This window comes from Pseudoliparis swirei, chromosome 20, assembly GCF_029220125.1.
Source record: "Pseudoliparis swirei isolate HS2019 ecotype Mariana Trench chromosome 20, NWPU_hadal_v1, whole genome shotgun sequence".
Lineage (NCBI taxonomy): Eukaryota > Metazoa > Chordata > Actinopteri > Perciformes > Liparidae > Pseudoliparis > Pseudoliparis swirei.
In genome coordinates, this window is record NC_079407.1 from 15,737,972 (window position 1) to 15,751,724 (window position 13,753).

Genomic DNA, 13,753 nt, shown 5'->3' on the forward strand with positions numbered 1-13,753 from the left:
TGCTCAGCAACCATTTTGTATGTTTGGCCACTCCCCTGATACGTGTGGGTGGAGTTTTCCCGCAAAATAGTATCTGTATTTCTCGCACAGGTGTGGTCGTTAGAAAGAGTGTGTGTGTGGGTCTGAGATTGGGATGAGACAGGGTGTGTGTCTCTCATAGTCAGACAGACAGTATATTAGAAGTACTATACTACATATGTATTAGTAGAGACATGAAAGAAACACTCACATTAGTGTCTCATGTCCAATAAAGGTGTATTTAGGGGGAAAGTTAGAAGATGATAAACATTGTTTTTTCTGTAAAGTGTGCTTCTCATGTAGGGTGATGGGCACACAGCAGGATAGAGATGGTTCCCATAACAACCACCTGATTCTTTTGTTTGAAGTTTGAAATGTGTACAACTTTATATATGTGGTTGTGAACGGGGTGTGTGTGTGCTGATATGTGTGTCTGTGTGTGTGCGGATATGTGTGTTTGTGTGTGTGTGTGTGCGTGTGTGTGTGTGTGTGTGTGTGTGTGTGTGTTGGTGTGTGTGTTGAAACTTGGTGGGAGGGAGTAAGAAAGACTGTCCTACATTTACAAAGAAAGAAATAGTCTAAACATGACACTTCTGATGACTTTTAGCCTTCACTTTCACAGCCGGGTCAAATTGACCCTGGAACATCATCTCTGTTATATAAACCTGCAGGGGGGGTTGCAAATACATGATATTTGTGTAGTTTTTTTTTTAACGTTGATTACACTAAATAAGGTAAGCAGAAGAAGTTTTATACAGAAAGAGCACTTAGAAGTATTTTTCCTCGATTTGAAACGGGTCAATTTGACCCGCAACATAACAGGAGGGTTAAAGTACAAATATTACAAAACTTTGTGTGAATGTGATGGTCATAATAATCATAATTCATCATACCCAAAATAAAAAAGATTTAAAAAGCAGCATATTTGTAGATAGATTATGGTTTTTAAGAAGTTCTGGGTGGCTCATGTATGCATGGCATGTTGCCATCCTCCATGAGTGAGGTTGAGACTTGCAGTATATAAACTCCCACTCTGCGTCTGCTCCCATCACTCTGTGTCTGGAGGTACTAGCTTCGAAATCAAGAATGAAGCTCCTTTTTGTAGCTGCCTTTGCACTCTTTGTGCTGTCCACATTTGACGAGGCCGAATCTTCAGCTTATGACAAAATTGTCGCCCACAGTCGCATCAGGGCAAGAAAAGAAGGGTAAGCTTATCAATGTGTTTCATTAGAAATATGTGTACACCCGAGTAATGTGATGTTAGTTCATTTTGCATGCAGTATTGAACCTTGAGCATCACAAGCTTAGTTCTTATTATTTCAGCATATTTGTCTTTGCTAAATCAGCTTTATTGTAATGCAATTGTTTAAAAAAAAAATTGTTTTAGAATAACATTACACCTCACTTGGAAACGGTGCAAACCAGCAGGGTTATAGTTGACAATTTATAGCCCAAATCTAAGAAACCAATTACATATCCAGCAGGCGTGGATGTTGTGATAATTCATAATTTACTGTCTGAAACCAGACAGTAAATTATACAAAACTTCACACTTGACATTCTGATGTCTTACCCAGCGGGGCTGTTTGTCAGATACTCATTATTACTCCTGTGTTTTACCTGCTGATCAATGCTTCATTCCTTTTTTCTATACTCTTTTCTCATCAGACCCAATGTCTGCGCGCTTCAGCAAGTCATGGGGACCAAGAAGAAGTACTTCAGCACATGTCGTAATTGGTACCGAAAGGCCATCTGCGGAAAGAAAGCGTAAGTGCTGTTTCATGTTTCCATAAGTTATTTCTCTTTGTAAAATATGAACCAGGCAAATTCAATGACTAAAAAGTGTATCCTCAGGGTCAGTTTTGTAAAAAAAAAAAAAAAAGTATAGGCTTTATCTTCAGTGTCTGCTTTTCTGCTTCTTCTTGAAAGGTTTCATGGAAACTTTAATGTCTCCATAGAGACATACATCTGTTTTCTTACTTTGCATAAACTACAGCTTAAAATGAAAAACACATTTAGGGACACAACCCTAAATATTTTGTATTGGAGACTGTCCTGTTCGATCCTATAAACTTTAGTGGTGGTGAGCCACTGATTCCACGCTATGATGTGGCTGCCAAATGTTGACTGTATTCATGAATGGAAAAGCGTTCAGCTCAGTCATTCTCGACAACCTCTTTATTTTCTTATTATTTCAGCCCGTTCCGCACTTTTGTGTTTAAACATGGATTGAAGCCAAGACTATTTTAAAGTCTCTCTCTTACTCTCTCTCTCTCACACACACACAGAAATACACATTCAGCTTGACCTTGATGCTTGTATTATGCTTAAGTCATGCTGAACACTCTAAATAGGTTAAGTTCTACATGATGAATAAACACTGCTCATTGATCGCGGACAATTATAATATAGGAAAGAGCCAAATAATTTGATCTATTTCAATGGTAGCCTGACATGGGACTGTGGAATCACTGGGCCAAATTTGAATTCACACATTAGACTGGATTACTGATTTGCACCATAGTATGATGACGCAAAGTGTCCTGAAATCACAACATATAAATAGTCATTTCAAGTTTGAGCTACACAAATTTATTCAAAACAGAGCCACGGAGGCAGACATGTTCGAATTAGTTAATGAAGTTTAATTTTCATTAGTGGGTATTGTAAAGATAAATCGAAAATAGTTATTGGGACACAGACAATATTAAATTCCCCAAACAAACCTTTAAATATCTTTATTTCAGTCAGCATTTTTTTAATGGAGTTGATTTGTAAGAAAACATTTTCGCTAATCAGTTGTTCGTTATGCCCATTGCAGAGTACATACACCTTTGACTTCAGCGGCAATGTCTCACACTGATTTTGACCAATCAGAACAGGATCAATCAAGTTTATTCTAAATGGAATTGGTATAACTTATGCAGCAAGGTTAATTCAATTCAATTCAGTTTATTTGTATAGCCCAATTTCACAAATTACAAATTTGTCTCGGAGTGCTTTACAATCTGTACACATAGACATCCCTGCCCCAAAACCTCGCATCGGACCAGGAAAAACTCCCAAATAACCCTTCAGGAGGAAAAAAAGGGAAGAAACCTTCAGGAGAGCAACAGAGGAGGATAACTTTTGAATAAGATATATTACAATAAGACATATCTCCTCGAAGCAGCAGGAACGCATTAAAAGCTTAAACATGGAAACAAATCCATGCTAACTCACTGAAAAGCTCTCATTGGCTTAGATTGCACTTTTTACTGTGGTGTCTGGCAATTTATACTGTGCAGCTTTGAAGAGCCAGCCAAAGCAGTGGTAAGTAAGTTTAATTCAACAAATAAGATTATTTCCGCTTCCAGAGTAGCTTTTTTTAAGAAGACTTTGTCCAACCAAAGATCCAAACTACCCATTAGTGATGGGTTGTATTGGAATAAAGCCACATACAGCTAATAATATGTTTGACCAAATGATCATGGTTCTTGGAACAGTTATTTTATAGACATGCTGACAAGTCAAAAGTTTCCTACGCCATGGCCAGATACAATCCCTCATTGTGGGAGAGCGGTATTGCGAGGGTCTTGCTGACTCTGCCCCAATAGAGCTTTTGTGATTTCATCCCCCAACTCCATTTATCTTGGATTCAAATACAGCTGTCAAAGCGTTGCAGTCAGCCATGACAGAAGCCTCGGTCTGTACCCTGTCTGAGCAAGTTCAAATATGGTTTCCTTCTTCTTCTTTTATTTTTGCTGAATAAAAGCATCATTAATTTGTATTAGATGTTGGAATCTCACTATTTGAGTGTTTTGCCCATTAGCAACTATTGACAATTACTGCACATATAGCATGTTTTAGTCATCTGATCATTCAATCCAATTTGATTAGAACCAGCGCTGTTCACTCTCAAACACAACCAAATACCTTTTTACTATTTATTATGATTATTTAAATCATGTTCAGCTGATTAATGGGGAAAAGAAGCAGCTTTAAGTTTTCTAATAATTCCCCTTGGCAGTACACATTAATGAACTCGCCAGCCAACTCTGTTCTTTATGTCTTGTGGTTCTTTTATTGGTGTTAGTTCTTTGAGGTGAAATGTCTGGTTTTCCAAGAGCTGGAAACAATGATATCCAACATGTTCAAACCTGCTGACCCAAGGGGTTTCGTCATGTTTTTACATAGCAGCTGCACTTAATTTTACTCCCCTCCTTGGGCTACATTGTCAATCACAATTTACAGTCGAGGTCGGACACTGCTTCACTGCACATGTTTTTCAATTATATAAGTTAAACAAAACTGCTCTCAAACCCCTGGTGACAATTGAATAACGTTGTTTTTCAGATTAGCTCAACTGTTTCCATAAAGACCACCAAACCCTTTAAATGTTCCTTGTCACCCAACATTTCCTTAAACTCAACTCTAATTAGACTACAGTTTTTAAAGGCCCAAATGTTCATCATTAAAACAAATTGTTTAACTTCAAAAAGGAGTTCTTGCTACGATGATTCTACTGTAATCGAGTATTGGCCGTACGATCACATGGTCTCTTTGGGTTATAAAGGAGATCATGAGTAACATCTAAAAACACTGAATACACCAATGTGGAACGATGATTCTACTTCAAACATGGCAGCCAGAAAAATAAATCGTACACAGCTGAAGTTGAAAGATGCTTTCAGGGCATGTCCTAGATTATACCCACATTTGTAATGTCTTTATTTTGCCTGCAGGATTGTGCTTTATGAGTGCTGCCCAGGGTACATGAAGTTGGAGGGCATGCGTGGTTGCCCTGCAGGTATAGTGGGTTCAATGCTACATTGTCTACATTGTCTATGTATAAAGGTTAAATAAGGTCCTACCTCCAACTGTCGAACATCTGTATGCTAGTTTTGAATTTAGACCAAATAAACGAGAAGAGGATGGTGAAGCATACTTTCCCCACATCTTTCTTTTTAAGTCTATTATTAGACAGGCAGACTAATCGAATCATGCTTATTGTAAATGTTCTTCATAGTGACCCCGATTGACAATGTTTATGGCACCTTGGGTTTGGTGAAGGCCACCTCAACCCAAAAATACGCTGATGTTTCAAAGCTAAAGCCTGAGATTGAGGGATCTGGATCCTTTACCATCTTTGCCCCGAGTAACGATGCCTGGGATCTTTTGGATGATGTGAGTCAAGAACAAAATGAAAAGATAGTAGGTCTCTGCATGTGAGGTTTTAACATCTTATCTTCCTCACCTATCAGGAAATGAGGGGTGCGCTGATCAGCAATGTCAACATTGAACTATACAACGCTCTCCATTATCACATGGCCAACAAACGCCTCTTGACTAAAGACCTAAAGAACGGAATGACAGTCACCTCCATGTACAATGACCTTGGTCTCCAAATTAACCATTATTCTAATGGAGTGAGTATTGTCATTCAAGCAGTCCTGTTGTCGTTATGCCATCGACACTTTTCGGTGGTTTAACATTGTGTATGTTGTGTGCAGGTGGTGACTGTGAACTGCGCTAGGATTATCTATGGCAACCAGGTTGCCACCAATGGAGTTGTGCATGTCATTGACCGTGTTATCAGTGCCGTTGGAAACACAATCCAGGATGTCATTGAGGTTGACGATGACCTGACGACTCTGAGCGTGAGTAAATACATACAGGAATTGACTAAACAATGTAAACACCTCAAGTAGAAGGATTCTAAAGTAAGTTCAAAGACAATCCAAGTCATTAAAGTAGAATGCAAGCATGCAGAGCAATTTAGAAAATATTGCAGGTGCATGAGTAAAAAAAAACGGAAGAATGGATGACAACGTACCTATACAGGGATTTATAGGTAGTTTAAAAACACATGCATTTGCGATTTAGTTACATAAAACATTTTTCTCAGATTATTAGATTCTTATGTGTTTATTCTACTACAGTCTATTGTATATGTAAGTACATTAAACATAATCCTGCTGGTAAAATCACCATTTAGGACGTGGCTCAAAACAGTGGATTCTTGGAGAAGCTGGGTCAGCCAGGACATTACACTCTCTTCGCCCCCACCAACAAAGCCTTTGAGAGTCTGGGCAGTGAAGTGCTAGAGAGACTTCAGGGCGACACGGAGGTCATCAAGGGTAAACTAGACTTTTATTCATAAAGGTAAAGGCCTTCTAAAGGCCTTCGGTCTTTTTCTTAGACAAAGTCAACCAATAAGGTTTTTGTTTTTTCACATGTTGAACTTTTTCAAATAAAACACCAATGACGTTGCAATTGATCTGGAACTAACACACATTTGGCAGGCGAGTTTGGTCGAAAAGTAATAAAAAATATGCCTGAAGTTCCAAGTTACACATGAAATTGTTAATGGGAAGTGAAACAACACAACATGAAATTTTAAACTTTTGCTTTGATACTTTAAAAGTTACCAGTATACATGTTGTGAGTAAGTCATTTGGTTTTGTGTCAACACTGAGAAGAAGGAAACATCTGCTTCATTGAGGAAGCTGGTCAAATTGGCAACAACCCAAAACGTCTGTATTGGTCCACAGCTTGCCTCATGATGTGAGATCAGACCATTTTACACAGTTAAACAGAACTGTTGAAAAATAACAAGTCTTCTAACTTAAGACCTAAGGGATCCAAAGGGTCCTCAGGTTCCTAAGGCATGTTATCCTCAGCTGCAGTGAGACATGTATAGGAACATGAAATAGCCCATGCAGCCAACTGACCTATGCTGCATTCAAATAAACATCTATCTACAACTAAACTGTATATGAATTCAAAACTGTGTCTCGTTTTTTCAGCTCTTCTGAATTTTCACCTTCTGGACTCAGTCGAGTGCTCTGAGGCCATCATGACTGGCACCTCTTATGAGACCCTGGAGGGCAACAATATTGAGATTGGCTGTGATGGTGACAGTCTAACAGTCAACGGCATCAAGATGGTGCTCAAGAAGGACATTGTCACCACCAATGGTGTCATCCACATGATTGACCAAGTGCTCATGCCAGACTCAGGTTAGACTCCCATCTGTTCTTCTTATTTAATTAAGCATACCTGGTTTACTATATGAATATATATATTACGCCAGGTGTTTCATGTTTTTCTGTAATCCATATTTTAATGCTAGTGGGATTCTCTTTGTCCTTTCAGCTAAACAGGTGATGGAACTGGTAGGAAGTTCCCAGTCAATGTTTGGAGACCTGGTGTCTGAGCTGGGCCTTTCTGCTGCCATGAGACCAGGCGCTGAGTACACTTTTATAGCCCCCCTCAATGTTGCCTTGAATGGTGAGCAAAATACTGTTCATAACATCATGAACACCCCTCGGATTTTCATTGAGCACTTGGCTAAATGTGAACCTATGGCTCCACACTCAGTCACAATCTAGACTAAATAATAAAGGAGGATACTTTTTATTACCCCTTTGCTTGCTGAGTCATAACATGAATATAACAGTACATATATGGAGCTCTGGGGAAAGCATGGCTTTATTGGAAGACTGCAGGAGCTTCATGCCATGTAAGAAGGCATTTAGTCTTACATGGCTTAAAGCTCCCACAGTATTCCACTCCCCCTGATAAAAGTCCTGGACTTAACCAACCTGTAACACTAATGTGTCATTGATCAAGGCAGAATACTTTTATCTTTAAAGGCATATGGTTTTAAATGGGTGAACAAGCATGCACAAGTAACTGAAGTTGAATGTAACAAAACATTCAATTGTGAATTCTTGCATGTACAGGACATCATGTCTCATTATTTATAGGTTACAAGTGTTCCACCGACAGAACTGCTCAGTAAATCATGTCCTTAATGGCAGATAGGTCTTTGAGCATAGTTAGAATTGTTAGAATTGTTTTTCTCTGAACATTATGGTCTAAATAATATAAATAGAAAAGTCATTTCTGATGCAAAAGCCAATACATTAGATGTAAATCTACAATGATGCTGATGTGTTTCCTTTTTAATCGGAAATCTACAGATGATGTGATGTCCATGGATCAGAGTTTGCTCAAAATTATCCTGGAGAACCACATCTTGAAAAGAAAGATTGTCCTGGGAGAGTTGTTCAATGGCCAGCAGCTGGAAACCATTGCAGGGAAATTTCTGAGAGTTTTCATCTATCGCACAGTACGTCCTTTTCTCTGAAGTTGTGCCCAAAAATGGTGGCTGTGTGCCATTAAACATACACTATATGCATTACCCTTGTTATTTGACCACCGATCATCATATCTTTGAGACATAATGAATCCCTTGCCTTTAACTTGAGGATTATTTCTGCAGGCTGTTTGCATTGAGAATTCCTGTCTGGTAAGAGGCAGTAAAGAAGGAAGCAATGGGGCCCTTCATCTCACGAAGACTCTGCTGAAACCAGCGCAACAATCTATGTTTGAGATTCTGACAGAAAATGGAGGGTTTAAGTAAGTAAAGAGCAATGTTGTGTTGTGAAAATGGACGGCAGTATTAAACTGCAGCACATACACATATTTCTGTATCTTTTCATTATTTCAACACGGCACATATGGCATAATCAGAAAGTGCTGTGGTTGCAATATGCCAGTGGGTTCTGTTACAGCCAAGTTACTGTTTATTTCTCTGTGCTGCAGGATTTTTTTGTCTCTGATGAAAGATGCTGGCTTGACAGACCTGCTGAAACAAGAGGGAGACTTTACTCTGTTTGTCCCAAGCGATAACGCTTTTGCTGGTTTGAGTGAAAGTGATTGGTCTTTGTTGAAGAGTAGGTTTTTAATATTACCTTCATAAAAGAATTTCAAGTTGCAAGTTGAAAATTACAACAACAAAAAAGAAGAAGACGTTAATAGGTTTGCCATTCTTTATTACAGGTGACATAAATGCTCTTAGAACCATCCTTTTGTATCACTTCAATAATGGTATCTTCATTGGTGGTGGTTTGGAGACTAGGGTGATAAACCTTCTCAAGTCTCTTCAGGGAAGCAACCTCAGAGTGATGTTTGTAAGTATTTAGAACAGCAAGACTTAACATGTATATTGTGTCAATTAACTTATTATTCAAGTTATCCTTAAGTATAATGGTCTAAACGTGAATTTAATTATTCATTAAGATTCTGATAGTGTCAGGTTCTTGTGACGGGGTGAGGCTCAGGTGCAGAGCGACAGGCTGGACGCAATGTGAAAAAAGCACTCTTTAATGAGGCAAAACAGTTTACAAAAAAAACAAGGTCCAAAAGGGGCAGGCAGAGAATCCAGGTTCGGGGCAGGCAGGGTCAACAGGCGGAACCAGGAACACGGACAGGACGACGGGAAAAGGACACGGAACTAGAGACGACAATCCGACAGCAGACAAGGGAAAGACTGACACAATATATAGGGGGGGAAACACAGGTGTACGACATCAGACAGTAATGAGACAAGAGTGGCTGAGGGCAGGTGCAGGGAATTAAACAATTAAGACAGAGAAGACACAGAGGAGACATAGGAGACACGGAACACAGGAGAAACAGAACAGGGTGTTACAGATAGTGTAGATTATTATTATCTGTTAAATCACATCCTGAATTTTAAAACTCAGTAACCTTAGCATACTAATTTTATTATATACTGAAGAATAGAGTTCATTCCTCATTTTAAAATATAGATTCATTCAAGCTCCCATTTTGTGGTTTTCTTATTTCTAATTGTTTTAACTATCTCCCTCAGGCAAATAACTCTATGCTCGTGAATTCTGTCCAAGTCCCTGATTCTGATATCATGGCCACAAATGGAGTCATCCACATGATCAACCAAGTCTTGTATCCTGGAGGTAAAAATGTTATGCTTTTCATTTTGTTAATATTACTTACTACATGGAGAGATGTAATCTCTGCACTTCAAATATAACTGTTGTAAAAGGTTCAACCTGAGGTAATGCCCTGTGCTTTCTTTTAGATATCCCTGTTGGAAGCCAGAATTTCCTCATGCTATTAAGGAGGCTCATCACGTACATGCAAATTAAGGTGTCATATCAAAGATTTACTTATAGTTATAAAAGTTTGGAAACTTCTAGAGGGCAGGGTGCAGTTGTCTGTGTGCAGGTGTTGTTGTTCCTTATTCCATCTAAGGCTGCCAATATTATAATTATACCTTAAGTACAGAACCAGATCCTGCTTGAAAACCCACTGTACACAGCATCATGCTCGTTGTTTTGAACACAGGCTTTCTGACTCTTTCTTTATCTTTTACGGATTTTTTATTTGACTTTATTATGCAGCATACACAAACACATTACTATGGTAATACTGTGCATGTTGTCAATGTGTAATCTGTAACACTTTTTTTTATTTTTTGTAAAGTACATTTCAGGATTCAGATATCAGGAAATCCCCCTTACTTTTATGAGTAAGTAGCAGCATTATTATGTTTATTTGTGTGTTGTTCTTTTGCTATAATGAATTTGTAACCTCTTAAGAGGCATCCTTCACTCTCACGAATGGCTTTCTCCCTCCTGTTGTTATTAGAGAGGATCAGCCATCATATCATCCATGAAGGTACAGTACTGAGGATTGACATATGTCTGGTTAATAAAACAGATGCATTCATAGATTGGTGAAAAACTAGTCAGCTTCCTGCTGTATTGAAACGTGATCACTTTATGTTAATGAGTGCTCAACACTTAATTGCCACATTTAACAGTGTAAGTACCATTAATCAGAGAGCAAGGAAGAGTATCTCTTATCGGCTAATTCTCGTACTATTTAGCAATTATTACAAATCACATTTTTGTCAAAGCAAACTTTTTGATCAATGTTATGACAGCTGCATGAAGGGCAATGCTGTAATGCCGGCAATTTCAATGTAGTGAAACGTCTTTTTTTGATTTTTGGGATATTCAAGGGGAACCCACTCTCACTAAAGTCACCAGGGTCATTGAAGGTGAACCCTCCTTCACCAAAGTCACCAGGGTCATTGAAGGGGAACCCTCCTTCACCAAGGTCACCAGGGTCATTGAAGGGGAACCCTCCTTCACCAAAGTCACCAGGGTCATTGAAGGGGAACCCTCCTTCACCAAGGTCACCAGGGTCATTGAAGGGGAACCCTCCTTCACCAAGGTCACCAGGGTCATTGAAGGGGAACCCTCCTTCACCAAAGTGACAAGAGTCATTGAAGGTGAACCCTCCTTCACCAGGGTCACCAGGGTCATTGAAGGTGAACCCTCCTTCACCAAAGTTACCAGGGTCATTGAAGGTAAAGATGATTTACTTGAATCCATATGTCAGTTTTTTATCGCTAGTCATCTCACAAACGTATGTATGTTTGTCCTCTGCAGGCCCTCAGCACTTAGTCGGCATTGTCACCTCCAACATCGCCCCGGAAGGTTGGTTAAACTAATTATGATTTGAACCAAAAACATTTGAGGATGAGTCAATGGTTATATTATTGGGGCTTTGTCGGGAAATACTTTGGTCAATCTCTTTATATATGAAATAATATAAATTAGATTCACACTAGTTCAAGTAATCCCACTTATACAGATACTACATTAATATAATACAAACTAAAAATGGATGCTAATGATAAACATAATGTAAATCTCATTTAGTTACGCTGTTTAAGATCATAGTTAGGTCCAATTAGAATGAGGAGGCCCCGGGGAAGAGATTATATCTCCCGGCTGTCCTGGGAACGCCTCGGGATCCCTCAGCATCAGCTAGCGGGAAGCCTGGGTCAGCCTGCTGAGTCTGCTGCCACTGCGACCCGACGCCGGAATAAGCGGCAAAAAATGGATGGATGGAATGTTATAATTTGCACATTAAGGCTAAACTAACCAAAATACAATTTGATTTTCTGAAGGACCACATTTCTTACAGCACAATCAAATGCATTTCTGTACGAAATAATCCAGTTTCACAAAGAATGATTTATTTTTCCTGCAGGAACTGACAAAAAAAGTGAAAGACTTATAAAAGGTAAGTCTTATCAGTTTGTTCATCTCAGTGACTTGGAGAAAATATTTTGTATACAATGTGTGATATATATATATATATATATGTGTTTGCCTTGATAGCAGGCAGTTCAAGAAGAACCACTTCCCGAAGAGTTTTAGGTAAAGGAATTGTAGTCAAACTGCATTTGTAATAAATGCAGCATAGACTGTGAGCTAGTTCAGACACTCAACATGAGTTCACTGCTGTGATGTCATGGCATTTTCCTCTCCCTGCATCATTTATCCAACGCACCCTTTCTATCATGGTGGGTGTAAGGAATAATTGAACATTTTAGGAGCCATCGTTTTTTGCTTGAAGTTAGATGAGAAGATTGATACTTCTGTCAGGAATGGTATGAATCTTCTCATGGCACTTTTGGCAGGAAAGGAATTACGCATATTTCCCAAAGCCAACTGTGTGCTGCTCCATCTTTTGCTGCCAAGCTACAACGCCAAGATGAATGCTGTGCTGACACTTGCAAATGCCCCTGCAGCTGCTGTTCACACTGTATTGCATGTTATGAGCCCTACCATCTCCACATCCACCTGTTGGCTTGAAGTCAATTCGCCTCGCTTAAGTTTATGATCATCGCCTCTTGCTATGCTGAGCTTAATGTCCCCTTGGGGGTATCAGAGCCCAGATGCAAAACATTCATGCCCCGCAAACATATTAAACATGCTCATACTAATCTATTCCATGAAAGCTGGCAAACTCACATGTACTCGTTTTTTTAACAGCTGGCAACAAGAAGAGGGCAAGGGACTGAGCATGGACGGAGGAGAATAACAACCATTTAAAGAAAGAGAGAAACACCAAACCCAGAGGGTGAAACTGGTCTTTCCATTACATAATACCCTTAACATGTCATCAATTTCAAATGTTTTTAAATGTAATAAATAACTCAAATAAAACTATTCTCATTTTGAATGTATATGTATTATGAGTGTACAATGCCTGAAAATAATTCAACATATGTAAACAGCATTCAAATAAATATGTTGGCTTGAATTTAAAGACAAAGAACATCTTAGGATAGCAATATATATATTTTTCCAAGCCATTAGAGGAGCTATGAAAACAATTCAGTTCTACACTTTAAACTGTGTCTGGGTGAAGGTTAAATAAATATCAGTGTGATAAATAAGTGATGGTGTGTTTTCAGCCTTGAACAGATTTGTACATGGCTGTAAACTGTTTAAGGTTTCATGTACATTTTATTATTTAGAGTCATTTCTAATGGTTCAGAAAATAGATATTAATATCAAATGTCAAATCTAAATATTATGTTTGCATTTTGTATTTCCAAGTACAAACTCGTCTCTTAAACTAAGATTACCGATTCATCCTTTTTAATGCCATCTTTTCAATTCATATTAAAGTAGGAGCCGGCAGCCCATTTTAAGAAACTTGAAAGACATTATGTAAAATTAGAAATAAACTGGGTTTTAAGTGTGGAAAGTATGTAATAACATGTCCACATTTATGTTGCCCGTATAATGCATTATAAACATACTTATAATGTATTTAAATCAGATTATAGTACTGTATTGTTATAAGTACTCACTCATAAATAATTTTGAAGGTGACGGGTTACAGATAATGCATGGATGGATAAGGTCATGAATCATAATTCTTCATAATTGCTGGTCAGTAAAGTCCGCTGTCTATAGGACTCTGCTGAACATTGTGATGTACAGTAAGTTTGAGAGCACGAGAGCAGGTTCCAAAACGGGTACCGTCTGCTTTCTTTGAGAAATGAGTTGTCAGAGTTAAGATTGAGTTCAAAGGGGAAAGTTGGAAGGCGTTC

The 13,753-nt window shown here is 38.6% G+C and overlaps 1 protein-coding gene across 2 annotated transcripts; it reads left to right on the plus strand.

The window, feature by feature from the left end:
- Window positions 1-1,099: 1,099 nt before the first annotated feature.
- postnb (periostin, osteoblast specific factor b) lies at window positions 1,100-12,877 on the plus strand. Of its 2 annotated transcripts, none has more exons than XM_056441840.1 (22): window positions 1,100-1,223; window positions 1,687-1,785; window positions 4,743-4,807; window positions 5,027-5,184; window positions 5,262-5,426; window positions 5,511-5,657; window positions 5,996-6,137; window positions 6,807-7,019; window positions 7,156-7,290; window positions 7,986-8,134; window positions 8,288-8,424; window positions 8,611-8,741; window positions 8,848-8,978; window positions 9,683-9,785; window positions 9,911-9,978; window positions 10,315-10,360; window positions 10,480-10,509; window positions 10,856-11,206; window positions 11,289-11,336; window positions 11,896-11,928; window positions 12,027-12,065; window positions 12,684-12,877. In XM_056441840.1, exons 1-22 carry the CDS (start codon window positions 1,105-1,107, stop codon window positions 12,710-12,712), a joined length of 2,538 nt encoding a protein of 845 aa, XP_056297815.1. In that variant the 5' UTR covers window positions 1,100-1,104; the 3' UTR covers window positions 12,713-12,877. The 2 variants fall into 2 exon arrangements, with proteins under 2 accessions (XP_056297815.1, XP_056297816.1); XM_056441841.1 differs by having other exon boundaries at window positions 12,030-12,065.
- Window positions 12,878-13,753: the final 876 nt, after the last annotated feature.

What these genes read in the sequence shown, in the direction of transcription:
- postnb (XM_056441840.1), top strand. Translation starts at nt 1,105, where the DNA reads ATGAAGCTCCTTTTTGTAGCTGCCTTTGCACTCTTTGTGCTGTCCACA. An exon ending in ATGACCTGACGACTCTGAGC is followed by an intron (nt 5,658 to 5,995) that starts GTGAGTAAATAC and finishes ATCACCATTTAG; the next exon opens with GACGTGGCTCAAAACAGTGG. An exon ending in TCACGTACATGCAAATTAAG is followed by an intron (nt 9,979 to 10,314) that starts GTGTCATATCAA and finishes TTTTTTGTAAAG; the next exon opens with TACATTTCAGGATTCAGATA.